The following is a 15,522-nucleotide window of genomic DNA, read 5'->3' as shown; positions in this document are numbered from 1 at the left end:
CTTCACTCGACCGCCTCACACTTCTCCCCCCTCCTCGTCCGTCTATCCGTCTGTCTCTTTCTTTTCCGTCCTTTCCATCTTCCTTCTTCTTCGCCCCCCACCCTTCTACGTTGCAACCTGGATGCACCTGCAACAACGGAATTGGCAAAGGTCAGCACGTGCATTTCCTCCTCTTACGTTACGGACGCTCTTTAATACTCACTCGATGACGATTCTGTTTCACGTGCTTGATAATGTTCAGGCGTTGGCGAGACAGCGTTGTGAATGGTCGAAAGTGGGAATTATTCAGTTCAATTTACTTTGACAATTCATTGTTGATATTTTAAACGTACCGAGTGCATGTTTTAAGATCCTGTTTAGTTCTTTATTTTACTTCTCGTTTGTTTGTCACGCAGAGTTAATTAGACGAATGAATACTTACCGTTAGGTACTGTTCTTTGAAACAGATTTCTTACGTTCGGTGGATGTCAGTTCGTCAAGCAGATCTGGATAGTCTAATGACCTAGCGGCGAGTTGATACGAGCGACTCTACTGGCAGAACGTCCTTGACCATAAATAACGAAGGGAGGCAAACCGTCAATTGACCTGACAGACGTTCGAGTCGACACGCTTGTTTGATCTTCACCCACTTCTCGATTGCACTCGTAACTCAAGAACGACTGCATCGAGCCTTCGAATTTCCGCTTACGTATATACATAGTTCGGCGCCTAGCAGCTGGATCAAATTATTTCACCATGCTATATCAAATATCAACAAAGCTGGAACTGCAGAAGCTGGGCGAGGTAATCTTCGTCGAAAATTTCATTAGCGGATCGAACGAAAGAGCGATGGAGTAAAGCAGCGCTGAAATAGGAAGGGGAAATTAGGTCAGGCAAAGACACATGGAATTCCACGTGGACAAAGCGAGAATAGAGACATCTATACGACGTATAGAAGAAATCCGCGGGCTGTTACTGCTGCAGTTGGGCGAAATGTCGAAATCCAATATCGCGGTGTTCCAGGCGTACCGGCCTCCTAGAAGCTAGGCACACGGTATGTTCGTTGCAGCGCAGGGGCGAACAGACAGAAATCCCAATAAATCATGCCGTCACGAGCCGTGAGCCAAGGCGGAGCCTCTTGCCTCGTATTAGCCAATAATAATCCTCTCCGAGGTGGAGGCCATCTTGGATTATACAATGGTTCCTTCCGCCACAATTCGTATAAATGCAACCTTCGGGTTACCGGGCAACCTTTTCGAAGGGTCCCAGTGGCGTAGCGGCGAACCGCCGATATTTTCGTTCGACCGTGAAAGACGTGCAGCCGATCGACCCGAATTCGAACATCGTTCCGGCACCACCTTGCCAAATACGTCACATGCCACGAATTAGAGCTACGTATGGTTATCAATCATCGGAATTCGAGGCCACCCTCCGGCGATGATTATCCGATCGTTCTAATTTCAATTTAATTACAACGAGGGACATTAGTTAATACGATCGTCGAACTCGTCTCTATATCTTATCGTGATTTGGTGTATCGTTCAAGTTACGAGATATATGGCTGATGAATTTAATGACGTCTCATGATGATTATTAAGGCGTTGTAAAATGACAGATGGTAATTATAGCTATTTGTCTGCCATATTCCAAGATACAATGATCATGAACACGGTCTCGAACTTTAAAACCAGTAGCGTAATTATATACTCGCTGCTGACATTAAAATAAAACAATCGATGAAGTTCTATCAATCGGTTAATTAATGGAAAAGAGAGAAAGGACGATGCACACACGAAGGTACGATGAATCTCGCGAAGCCGGGTCGAACGATCCCAAGCAACGGTCCACGTGACTGCTTTCAACCACGTATATTCGATCGATAAAGTTCGGTCGGACGTAGAAACGAAAGTTGAAGGAGAGAAAACCATACACATCCCGGATGATCCGTGTTTGCCCGAAAACCGAGCTTCACACTCTCTTTGATTTTCATATTCAACCACAATTTATTTCTCGATTTCAAACACAGCTATTATAATTAATATAATTATTATTAATATGGACAGACTCTTATATAATATAATACAATACGGTTTAGACTTGTCGACATGATAGCGTATAATACTATTATCGTTTCCCATCGTCATCGTCGCTGTCATTACTCATAATACATAGTTCATTCGCGTGCATATCGTTCGTCATTGCAATCGTATCGTTATTATCGTAATCGTCGTCACCATCATCGCCATCATTATCGCCGTCATCGTCGTCATCGTCGTCATCGTCGTTATCATCATCGTTATCATTATAATCAACATCGTTCGCTGACATACATTTTTTTTTTTCTCTCATGTGTACATTTAGTTTACATAATGCAGGACACTACAAAATAATTATATACGTTTATCGTAATTCGTAATACTATTATATTTATATTTATATTTATATTTCATATTTATATTTAAATATATATAATTTATATATATATATATATATATAGATTTATTTTATTTATATCATCTTTTCCACTTATACTTCGGTAAAGTGGCGTTGCCTACATATTTTTCGGCCTGTAGGCGCACCCCTATCTAAATGTGTTTCTCTTTTTTTCTTCCGCATCGCGCGTACCCGCTTCAAACGAATGCGTTGTACCCGGTCTTTTTTGTGTGTTGGGCGTGTACTGCTGCGTATGTGTGTACGTGCGTCCGTGCGCGGTTGTTGTGTGTGTACGTGTGTAATATGTTCTTGTACAATATAACATGTACATGAATGTTCCACCGGTTCGGTCGGAGCAATGTGTCCACGTAACACTGATGGCTCGAGTGTGCAGTCGATGTAGCGAAAAAGAAGATGACGTACATAATTCCAGTACTACGATATCTTAAGCTGTATTCATAAAATCGCATTGGTACGAGCTACTTGCACGGATGAATCTGTGAATATAGGTATCCGTAAGTATCGATATCTATAAATACAGATAATGATAGAGAGAAGTCTACAAATGTGGAATAGATATCTAGAAAATGCGATGTTCATCGTTTTTCGAGATTTTATTGAAAACAAAGCATAAGAGCTCTACACACTGGAGCGATCACAAGTACATACATCTGGGGACGACAACGTGGCAGCTCTTAATAATATTGTCATCCTTTTACTCTATTTTCCTCGTCACGGTTACAGGCAATCAGACCATCGGAGGTGGTCGAATCGTCCGTATGCCATGGCGTTGCTCGTATATCGTTACAGTACCGTATCAATAAATAGTAATTAATTAGTTCTCTGCTACCATTACTTTGTAATCCTTTTAGTCTATTAAACAGGTACCTACTTTACCTACGCGGTATCGTATACAGTGGTCGCGGCTCGCGATTCAATGCCACGACGTCAGACGTCGCCTTTCACATTGCCCCGCCGATAAAAAAAACCTCGTCGATGCGTCCATTTCGTTCGCGTGGAATTATTTACAATGCTTCTCTTGTAACAGCGTGGCCCGTGACACAGGACTTACATCGCCGCGTTTCAACAAAAATCGCACCACCCTCGATAAGTACTATTGTTCTTATTTTTCTTCCCCGATAGAATTTTTTTTTAGAAGTAAAAAACCTTGAATCAATTCTCTAAATGACGAACTCGAGATGCGCGAAATTCTTTTCGTAGCACACGAACCTCGCAATACTATTTTAATCGGATACGTTTTAAACTGTTATCGTGTAAAACAACGTTTTCGTAGCGTGTTACCGGGTCTATCAGTCTTCACACAGCGGAATTATTATGAATGAGACCGCGCGTTCTAGGAAACTTTTCGTTGAATTGGAAAAACATTTTTCTGAAACAATGACGACGACTTTTCAAATTGCAGCCGGAAAAAGCAATACCCGTTACTTTACAATTACCTGTATATTTACAAATGCGTTGAATGTATAGTGAGCGAGTCGTCGAGCCAGATTTTTAAACGCGACATCTAATTCAGACATCTTTATTCAGACGATACGACGCTGGGCGAAAGCGTAAGTACTCAACTTCTATACAACGATCATTTTCAAAAATAAAAATAAAAAAAATAAAAAATAAAAGAAAAACACCGATTAAAGCGACGTAATTAAACAGAAGTCTAAGGATATCACGGCGCGTATGTCCTTATCGAGCGTAGCAAATTTTCCTCTATTTTACCGATATGAAGTAGTGAATCCATTTTTAATTGTGTTTTCGTTTTGGCTGTCAGTCCATTTTTTTTTTTTATGTTTTCGTTTGTATCGTATAAAAGACGGTTAATTGAATTGTACAGCATGATGAACGTTTTTAAGTTACAGCACTCGGAGTAATGGATTTCGCTTTGACTGAAGTAGAGAGGCGATGGACTACCCTTCCTTTTTCTCTTTACATATTTTGATAGATATACAGTACCTAGAAAGGTATACGAAACTAACGACACCTGTCTGGAGACTGACAGGTAGTCAGGAACTCTTCGGCGCATGGGCGTGCGAGGACGTGGTTTATAATTATTTGCCAATTATAATATAGTTTTTCGTACCGAACTGCTTAAGAACATTGTAAGCCAGTGGAAGAATGAGCTTCAAAATATATAATAAATATATCCAACAGTATCCCTCGTACTATCGTAAGTATATACATTGAAAATCGAATTTCACAAGTTAATATCATATTAAAACAATAACAACGATTGTTTACAGCGTACCTATAGATTTTTATTGAATCACGCACGATATATGTAGTAAAAAATATTTATTGGGCGATTATTGGAAACAAAAGAAAATCCATTTTGCTACACGCAATATGGTAACAATAAATATCACGCGGTACTACTACATTAATATGGAGGATACCAAAAGCTGCTTATTTCTTGTCAAGCGTTTTAAATCCTTTATCCGATAGGTGGTGTCTGCGAGCTCCCCAAATAGACACTGACTATATACACGATCGCAAACCCCACGCTAGTTACTTAATTGCGCATTGCCCATGGTACATAGAACGGCGACCGAAAGTACTTTTTCGACCAGATGTTTCTTTCGTTTTTTCCATGACCATCGCCCCCGCCCGCTGCAACCGATATGCCCGTTTCCTTAATTCTATTTAATTATCATCTTAAGACTTAGGCTTTAGACGTTAACCTTATCGATTAAGCGCTAGCTTAGTGACTCACTTCGTACGTACGCACATGTTGCTATCGTTATTTTTCTCTTCTTCCTAACTTCACTCCCTTCCACTTAATCCTCTTGCCTCTTCGCTTTACCTCTACACACAATCACGGTACTCTCGCATCTTTCTTCTCTTTCTTTCTTTTTCACTCTTGTTTAAATTACGTATATCTGTTTAATTTTTACGCGACTATATAAGAGTAAAGATAAAATATATAATTTGCATTTTACACATTCCAGTTAACGCTAGGAATTCACTTTTCCGCCTTAGCTCTCTTTTTTTGCCGCATTTATACATATATATTTACTCTATGTAAGTAGTAGTGTGTGTTCGCTATCCGATGGATACAAAATTTTCACTTTAAGCTAAACTGGCGTTCACGGCGATCGCTCGCGGCATGTAACAAACTTCGTAACGTCCACTGATTTTCTTTTTTTCTTTTTTTTTTAGAAAAATCTTTGTGTTTATCCCTTTCGTCCAAAATTGCATTTTATCTAAACGACGGGTGATTAAATAAATATAGAACTCTGAGTAACGCGTGCGTTAAACGGTGACGCGTAATTATTGCACAATTCTGTTTTTCCACGTGTCACGAATGATCGTTGGCAAGAGAAATACCGGTGATAAATTTACCAATAAAGACCAAACAAATTTTTCTTGTTCCTACACACCCAGCAGGACCTTGAATAAGCAAGAACGGTAATAAGAAAATTTCTGATCGATTGATTTGACCTACTGCTACGAACATATGCTCTGCCATGAATTGAGACACAACAATGTGTACGTGTTTTTGCCAATCAGCTAAACATTCAACGAGAATTAATGTAGCTAACCTATGTAGTGCCCGGCGAGAAGCCCCTGCGAAAACGGTTTGTCAAGCAGGCATTTATGCGTGAAATTTCGCCTGCACTGTTAACCACCGTGTCGTAACAGTTGATACTATGATGCAAGAGTAATAAATACCTCCTTTGTCTCGAAAGCCGCACCCTACGCTTCAATGTCGGCCATTACCTGGCCTACATAGATGGTATCACTGATTAATGCAGTCAGAATTAACACATGTCTCACTTATCTACCGCGAAACGCGCAAAAACAATATCCCAATCGTATAAGATTAATCGATTTATCGCAAACATTGTGATCAACAACACAGAAGGAGACACTTTATTTTTCGACAAGAAAGGGAAAAAATTTGCTAACCAACGTGACGTGCGAGTCGAAAACTGAATCGAATGACAAAGAACAACTAATCGATATCGATGTCGATCGACAGACAGAGCTACTGGTGAGAAGACGGCGAAACAAAAATATTCATGGTTGACAGTTGGATGTGCATATGCTATAAATACATGTTTTGGAAATATTTAATGATTAAACAAACGAAGCGTGACAGTTTGCGTTAAACGCAATAACAAACATAATACAAAAAGTATATATAAGTATCTTTTTATAAATAACTTTCGATGTAAACGTTAAAACAAAGATAATCCTATCCTAACCCGCAAAATTATACGACTACCTGACCTGGACATAATCGAACAATGAAATGACATAAAGGTAAAAACGATATGCCAGTAATCCGAGGTAAGTAGATCGGAACAAGAATCAAAGATTTGTTATTTATCGCCGGTGTTCCTCTTTCGTTAAAACTTTCACGAAAACCCATATACCGACAACGACGCGGAGGCCCTCAACGGGCTATCGAGCTTAATTGACGCCAATTTGCCCGAGCAATTTAGAATCACGACCTCTGACCGTAAACATACGGGTTTCGACGCTTCCCCCCGAAAAAAGAACAACTGTCCGCAAAAGACAGCGAGCGATCGTCGACGATCTTCCGTTTTTCACAGTTCGTTGCTCCTCAAGGACAAAAAGTTATATATAAATAAATCTCTCGAGAAAGAAAGGCCGGCCGGTGCCCAATCGATGCGCGTGCGCGAGCTGGACCATGTATTACGTATATCAGTTTCATATATCTCCGATTTTTTTCCATTTTTTTCTTTTTCATGATCATCGTTTCTCCTTTTTATTTTTGCCCATTAATGCGAGGACGGGCCGGAAGAAAGTTCGCGGGACATCGTTTCGCGTCCCACGGGAACATTCTTCGAACCCGTGCGATCTACATGTAAACGAGATTTCGCGAAATCCCCAGATTATTTCCTCCTATGTACATTTATATTCTTCTTTACCTTCCCCCTCTCTTTTTTTATCGTTTTCTGTTTTTGTCCATTTCATTTAAATACCGCCTTTTCATCGTCGTCATCGTTTATACATTATTACGTATTCGTTAATTATCGTTTATTACGTATATCATTAAATTGCGTGTATACAAGGTATAAACTAAATTATGTCGATCTAAGTTTTACAACACAGCACAAGAATTCGCCGCGGCAGAGTTCTCCGACGTGTCCTCGGCCCGATAGATAGACACGATGATGTCATCGGCCAGGTCACGATCCGGCGTTATCGATCCGTCATCGATCGCAAGCATTTTTATCGACCGGCCCGGACAGATGGTGCGTTTGGCCACTGCTTGGCACACTTAACGCAGTTTCTATGGGCGCGAACATTTGAATAGACTTCGTTTTACATTTCAACAAACATGCAAGGAAAGAAAACCAGGGCCACAGTGGACATGCGTTCAAACATGTGACTAGTGACCGTGCATTAATAACAATACTAAAAGGATAAAATCTGCTAAATTTCATTTGAAAATCTTTTTACTTGCTTGCAAATAAATGAAGAAGCCATTTTGATTTTGTATCTTTGTTTCAGGGCAATAATTTCTTCAGATATGCACGAATAAAAATTTTGATTGAACATATAATAAACTGAAACAGTACGGCCTTTCGAAGAAACTACGAAGATACTGTTGAATTTTCATTTCTACTCTTTTTGAATATCTTTTTTACTCGAAAGAGAGATGGATGCTTTGAACTATGAGCGGATCAGGATAGCGTTTTCGATCGACAGCTCTGCTTCCTAGAATCGCTGTTAAGGTGCCAAGCGGTTTCATGCCGAAAGCATCCTATTCCAAAAATATGTTACGAATTACATCACTTGGTAACTTGGCCTCGTATCTCGCGGAGCAGTATTAAATTTTTAATGGTCACTCGCCCCTGAAGATCCCTCGAATTTTGGTTCTATCAAGGATCTATCTGATAAGAGTTACATTTTTTCACCGTTGCTTCGAATATTTACAAGGCGAACGCAAATACTGTTGCGTAAATACGCAAAACGTTTTTTTTTTTAAATACTTGGACGCGTCATCTACGTTGATGAAAGGTGTTTGCAACAAAATGCGCGATTTTCTTAAGTATACTGTAATATATTCGAACAGTAAACATTATAAATCTCTCCTCTAAATCGAAATGCAGTTTGTATCTTGGACATAAGAAAAGTAGCAAAAGGTATATTTATAACAAGAAAGCTAATTTGTCTGTTGACACAATCGGTCCGGACTGTTGGGAAACACCTTTTTACTCAAGTAGCCGCGGTATTTTTGCTTGCGAAAAAAAAAAAATGTATAATTATAATACACAGCGATATATTACCCGTAATCTTTTAGCTACGCACCCGACGAGAATAAACAAAGATGGTTCTTCATTTTGACATGTTCTTCAAGCAGTATACGATCGAAAGAACAAACTCGAGATAATAATTGTAAATAAACAGTTGGAAGAAAATGACGGAATACTTAAAGAGGAGAAGATTGGAACAATGATGAGACAAAAACATACATACACGAAAGTGCAAGTAAGCATAGAATGTTTTAACTGACCTTACGACCACACTGATGAAGAAATGTCAAGTCGATTCGATTCTGTCTGCTCCGGCGGAGGCCACCGCACTCCTAACAGCACTGTTTTCATTCATTCGATCAGCACACTTTCCGCAGAAAAGGATCCCCCGTTTCGTTCGACGTATTCGCGATTGGCCAAGACTATACTGGCAAATCGATCGATCACCACCGTAATATCACTGGAATTTAACGGATTGCGTTACAAGCACACACTGGTATTTCACTGGCTTCACGACAACGTAATCGAATATCGCATCGATGTTCTCCCTTCGCTGCATCCTCTCTGTTCAATCCATTCGCAACCTCGTTCTCTAACCAGAGATAACGTTAAGTGTGCAGCCGTTCTACCGGAACTTCCTCCGCATTCCGTGCTCTCTTCATCTCCGCATTTCCATATCGAATCCTGCCGGCACTGGAGAAACACACATTCGAAGATCACACTTGGCACGTTCGCGATTACTAAATAACCCTCGCTGAGCCACCGCGGTATTATAGAGAAAAACCTATCTAAACGATCTTCTAAAGAACACTAAACCGTTCATCTACTCGCTAAATAGAGACACGACTGGACGACCGTCCACTTTTTCCGCTAGTTTTCTTTCATTTTACCACCTAATCGCACTACGAACTCTACGCGTGTACGACGTGTAAGAGAATAAATAATAAAACGTTTTCCTAACGGATAATTTCTTTTCCACGCGAATACAACGTTTAATCCATGAAACCATCGCTCGCTCGCTCGTCATTCTCATTCGCTCGCTAAAATTTCCATACCACGCGCTTTCGCTCTCTTTGCTTTTTTTTTTATATATATTATATATATTTATATGTATATATATACACATATATATACACACGCATATATATATATATATATATATATATCACTTTAGACGTTTTCACAGGCGCTCATTCATACTCTACTATACAATTACAAGGACCGATTCGCAACTTTCATGACACTCGCGTTTTAAAGTACGTATATTTGTTCCTCTTCTTTCTCGCTCATTCTCGCTCTTTTTTCCACACACACGCACATGCACATTCTCTCTCTCTCTCTCTCTCTCTCTCTCTCTGTCGTTCTTTCTCTGCCAAATTATCTCTAGCATTATAGGCTTTAGTACAATTACATTCGATTAAATGTAATAGAGGTTAACGCGGTTCTGATTAGCATGTGATCCAGTTTTCCTCCGATCCGATCCAATTCCTCTGCCTCTTCTCCGTTTTCTTCGGCATTCCACCACGTGATTATTAGAAGATCGCGCGTCCCTATAAATCTTCATCCGACTCGTTCGTGTGTCCGGTTCTTCCCTTTCCTTTCCTTTTCCTTCCTTTCGCTCCGTTCCATGTCCCCACCTGCTCCTTCTTCCACTCGAACCTCCTCGTCTTATCTCTCGCATTCTCTTCCCTCTTCCTCTTCTCCTACCCTCTCCCTCTCTCTCTCTGTCTCTCGCGCGCGCGCAATCTCGCTCCTTATCCTTTCATCCCTTTGTCATCGTTCCGTTCACGTCTTCACTTCTATCCACACTGTCGGCAACGTCCATTTCTCTTCCACGATCGTCTCTACTATCCCGTTTATCCCTCTTACGTTGTCCTCTCCTTTTTTGGTACGAGCAACTTGATTAACACGACAAAATAAGCGTCATTGCTGTATGAGTGGGGTGATGGTGGGTTGGGTTGGGTGGGTTTGGGTTGAGTTGGCTTGGCTTGGCTTGGCTTGGGGTGGGCTGGGCGTGTGGGTGTTTTGGGGGCTTTGATATTTGGAGATGCTTGCATTGGGGGCGGGGGCGGGGGGCTAGCATGGGGTCTGACGGGGCTGGCAGGGGCAGATGTGTTTATATGTGTATGTATGTGTAGGGGGAGGAGGTAGTGCTGGAAACAAGGTATTAACGACCCTGAGAGAGATGAGACCTCTTTGGAAGTTCCACTCCTCGGGGATCTCTCAACCCTGCGGCGATGTCTGCGGCGAGATTTCAGTGTCGCCGTCGCCCGAGCCCGGCTCGCCCTTCGTCTTGTTCTCCTTCTTCCATTTCATCCGTCTGTTTTGGAACCAGATTTTGATTTGCCGTTCCGTCAGGCAGAGTGCGTGCGCGATCTCGATGCGCCGCCGCCTGGTCAGGTATCGGTTGAAGTGGAACTCCTTCTCCAGCTCGAGGGTTTGGTATCGGGTGTACGTTTGCCGGCCTCGTTTCCTCTCTGAAACATGGAAATCACCGCGCAGATTCCTCGTTAGTCTCGCGTTTCTCCTCCTTTTTCCCTAGCTACGAATATATACTCGTCAGAGATCTGGCGTGAATCGAGGCTACGTATCGGTTTCCTTCACCGCCAGGTCTCTCACGAGCAGCTTGGATGTAGACCAACTCGCGTCCTTCATCCTACGATCGAACACGCGTCACTTTTTCTTCCTTTTTATTCCTCCTCTTTATTTCGCACACACTCCGCGCATGCATGTGCAAGCGAATTACCCTTGAAACGTACTGCGATTTCAAAACTGGTAGTACGATGCTCGGGCGTTATGCGCGCCATCTACTTTACACGTCGTTCCAAGAAACTTGGTTTCTCGTTGAAACGTAAGTAGACCACCGTAAGCCAGTACCAGTGTTGTTCGATTAGTAGGACTAGTTCTTTTTTAATCATCCTGCTACTGAGAAACTCTGTACACAGCAATTAGGAGCAATCCTAACCTCTTCAGAACAATTCGAACTCGGTTTAAAGAGCAACTTCTGTACTATCGACGTTTGTTGCAGTGCGATCCTAAAGAAAAACTGAAGAAAGAGGAAAGAAATAGTGGAATTGGCGAATTCTACTGTTCAGCGACATTCCGATCCATTGGAAACAGCCATGGCATAGGGAAAGAGGATCATGGGAGACACGGAGGCTTCGTTAGCGGCGCGTATACTCCGGCAGGCAGGGCTGGAGGCCGCAATCTGAGATATTTAATGAACGCCACGGCCTGCAACCTGCTTCGGCACGCGGGAAAGTTTTTACGGGCTCCGGACGAAACAAAAATGTCCGTCCAACGAAGAAAAAGCTCTCGGCCGCCGGTTCGTAGGCGCAGTTCCGCGTATGATAGATACCTTACAGATATCCGTGACATGATCTGCGCTCGGTGTGGCGGTACACGAATCCCGAACAAGAATATTAATTGTACTTGCCAAGGGAGCAAGGGAAAGGGAGAAGAAGCGCGGACGTACACAGAAAACCAGCTGGACTCTGTATGGAAGCAACGTCTGGGACCGCGTGTCCGTGTTTATATCGGTGTGTGCGTGCTGGCCACGTACATGTGTATGCATACTCTCTCGCCAGGCATAATCTCAAAGGGTTAGGTTAGCTGTTGCCACACGAGTGCAAGAGGGCAAAAGGAGAATATTTCAGAGTGGTACGAGGCAGAGAAAAAAGAAGAGGGGGCGAAGGGATGAGCAGCAGCGAGAAGAGAAGGAGCAGAAGGAAGAGGAGGAGGAGGAGGTGGAGTACGAGGAGGAGTAGAAGAAGAAGAAGAAAACTCCTTGGTGAGCATTCGAGGCAAACGCCGCCCGTCGCGCTGTCGGCCGATGAAGACGGATGGCGACTCTCTCCTCCACAACGAGAGAGAAAGAGGAGATTCTGTTCTCTTGGAGGGTTCCAAGCGTTGCTCGACCGGACCAAGAGCAGCGCGCCAAGGGAAGGAGAGAAACTCTGGGAACATGCCCTGCTCTCCTCCTTCTCTTTCTCTCTCTCTCTCTCCCTCGGGCTACGCTCTCAAATTAACAACATACCAATCTCTAGCGTTTTCTTATAACTTTTAACCATTTCGCCTAGCTTGCTCCGATCCGCTGCCTGTTGGCCAACAATTACTCCGCATCGCAGCCTACAGTTTTTGCTGGCAATCCTCCTCGTATCTTAAACACTCGTCTTCTTCGTCGGAGCTTTTAAAAATACATTAGAATTAAACTTTCTAATATTACCTACATTCTTTGATGCCCAATTTGCAGACGCCGGGGCAATCAACGACGAGTTTGCACGCCGTGGCGTGTTCGAAACCGCAAAATTGGAGTCCTAGCCAGCCAATCAAAGGATGCCCGGGATAAACATAGATCTCGGGTTTCATCAAAGAGGCTGATGAGTCGCGCGCGAACGCGCCTCCACTTGGAAGCCCGGCTTATTAATGTTCATTCGTCAGCCGGTTAATGAAGGTGCCTCTTGAACACGGTGTACGCCGTCTAACCCAGAAGATCATCAAAGCGTTCACGGAATAATGAAATGGTGTCGAGTCACGCTCGACCTGGTCCGTGCCGATTAGTTCCTGCCTCTTTATCGATAACACTCTCGTTGCCTAATTGCGGGAGAATCCTCGAACGTTCACGTGGCTAGCGAATGCCACAGAAGGCATTAAATGCGACGCAGATCGACCACTCGGATTTCTCTAACGAAGAATGCCAAATAGCAAAGGAGGATGTCTCGGTTTAAGTATAATTTGTCATTAGCGTGGATTGCATTCGAAATTGAAGCAAAGCAGATAGTAAAGCTTCTACATTTGTTTAGGTACTAACGCCTTCTTACGACGTCATGCAAATCAGAAACGAAGGATAAGGTTAAAACTGGCGCGAGTAACTGTTATCCTAATAACAAGATAGCGCAAGGATATTGGCAATATCCTCTCGACTTACGTATGCAGCTGTCTGTTCCGCAGTCGATCGATCGCAGCGGCGAAGACTCGAATCTTGATTAGGCCCTGTCCGCCCGCTGAATTAGACATCGCACTTTTTCTCGTCGAACATGCGAGCTTAATTAAACGGACGTTCGATGGCCAACGTGAACAGAAACTTTAACCGGGGGCTTGTAAACTGCACAACTTATGGAAAAAGAAGCTATTCGAATTTTCGACCTGCAACGACAAGGAAAACACATTGCAGTGAAGGTTCTAAGGATAACGATGCACGTTCATTGAACGACCACGTGGCAAATCACAACAAACCATATAAGAACTTAAAGGGTAGTTTTAGCAAACAGATGAACGATGGAAGCTACTGTCTAAAGTTGACTGTCACGGACTGTCTAATGTTGAATTGTTCTGTAGAACGGTGAATGTTGGACGAATATTCCCTTTGCTTTTTCCTGCTACTCGAACGAAGATATCAAACGTAGGCTGCGATACTAAATGCTTGAATTGTATTCGCGCAGCCGAGTGCTTGGAAAACGGTGTGAAAGCGTTATCAAGGCGCAACATCTCCGGCGAATTAATCACCGCTATACATTCTTGCCGGCTGAAAAGAAATTAATGGCGTTTTCATTGTACGAACGCGTCGTGGGAAACACGATGTAGATGATAGCGAGGGTGTGAGATTTTCTTTCCTAATGGAATATCGCGAGAAGGAGGAACGCATCGAACGGCTGAAACGACGATGTATCGCAAGGTCTGGGCAACCTCGATTCCGATGTAACGATGCCGCGAACAGGAATATTTTCTCCATCGAAGGATGGATGTTGCGAATGAAGCAGAGTGTAGGGCGTGTTAAAGAGGTCGATAACAAGAAAAGCTAGCCACAACCGTCGGTTTATGCTGAACCGGCGTTCCGATGGCGGCGTAGCCGTTGCTCTCTCGCGGACGGAGGTGACTTTAAACGCGGGGCAATAAATTAACGGCGTTGGGTTACGCAAGGATCAAATGTCCCCTGGAGTATGCCCGAGAGATTTATGGGTCTGCCTTCACTGGCGCAGCATGAAGGAACGGAACGGAACAGAACAGAACGTACACAACCGTACGGCTTATTATAGGCTAGTTGCTCCGCTTCTCTGTTTCTCTCTCTTTCACCTTCCGTCTGTTCCTCTCCTACTCTGTTGCTTCTCTGCGGACCGACTGGTCTTTCAGACCCGCCGCAGGATACATGCAGGACTTTTCAGATGAACAGCTAGCCGGATGTTGTAACCCGCTAATAAGGCGCGGCCACCACTCGCTGCCCAATTAAGCTAAGCTTTACGTGGCCACCTTAAGGCCAGGCCTTGAAATGCTCTTCGATTAGATACCCTAGATATCCCATTAATTTTATCGCTCGCCCCCCCCTCTCTCTCTCTCTGCTGCCTCCCTACACCAGACTCTCGCTACACGAGCCTCTCGGATTATATGACCGGTCCACGTCGCTGACAGAGGTTCAGATTAATTGCGTGGAATCCGGTGAACCACCTTGGAAAACCTTCCAGAACGGGTATTTCGAAGATTCAGTCGCATCGGTCCGATTCATTCAACTGTGTTGCCGTTAGTATGTTGTAATAGGTGTGGCAATATATCGGCGAGGGAAAAATGTTGCCTAAACACGTTGCTGGATTTCGAGCGAAGTACAGAAACTGTGCTGAACCTTTACGTGGAAATAGCGCGCGTCTCTTTAATCCTGAACACGTGATCGAAGTTGCAGCCGGTTCCCCGACTCGCGTCTGTCTGACTCTCCATATATTTTAAGCCCGGCAATCCGTCTTGCTTTTTGTATTTCCGTCCTAGGCTGCTTTATGTCACGTTGTTTTCGTTGAACTTTCTTCGCCCGGCGAGGGGGGGGGGAGGCGTCGTTTTTTTTCCCCGACAGAAGGACCCCGGCAGGCAGCATGGCCCGAGCGTG

At 43.3% G+C, this 15,522-nt stretch overlaps 1 protein-coding gene and 1 long non-coding RNA gene across 6 annotated transcripts in view; both read right to left on the bottom strand.

Annotated features, from left to right (window-relative positions):
• Positions 1 to 1,962: 1,962 nt before the first annotated feature.
• LOC117209535 lies at positions 1,963 to 9,739 on the bottom strand. The gene is made up of 2 exons (XR_004487932.1): positions 5,138 to 9,739; positions 1,963 to 5,034 (listed from the first exon to the last, which is right to left on the bottom strand). It is a non-coding gene; the product is annotated as an uncharacterized LOC117209535 (long non-coding RNA).
• Positions 9,740 to 10,668: 929 nt separating this feature from the next.
• Positions 10,669 to 15,522, bottom strand: part of LOC117209503 (homeotic protein antennapedia-like) — a 157,943-nt gene continuing 153,089 nt past the window's right edge. For all 5 annotated transcript variants that reach the window (XM_033451637.1, XM_033451646.1, XM_033451627.1 and 2 more), the window contains exon 3: positions 10,669 to 11,131. In XM_033451637.1, the coding sequence (XP_033307528.1) occupies positions 10,878 to 11,131 (254 nt within the window). In that variant the 3' untranslated portion in view covers positions 10,669 to 10,877. The remainder of the gene's footprint in view (positions 11,132 to 15,522) is intronic.

This window comes from Bombus bifarius, unplaced genomic scaffold (genome assembly GCF_011952205.1).
Source record: "Bombus bifarius isolate JDL3187 unplaced genomic scaffold, Bbif_JDL3187 scf7180000007968, whole genome shotgun sequence".
NCBI lineage: Eukaryota > Metazoa > Arthropoda > Insecta > Hymenoptera > Apidae > Bombus > Bombus bifarius.
This window is presented reverse-complemented; position numbering and strand designations above follow the sequence as displayed.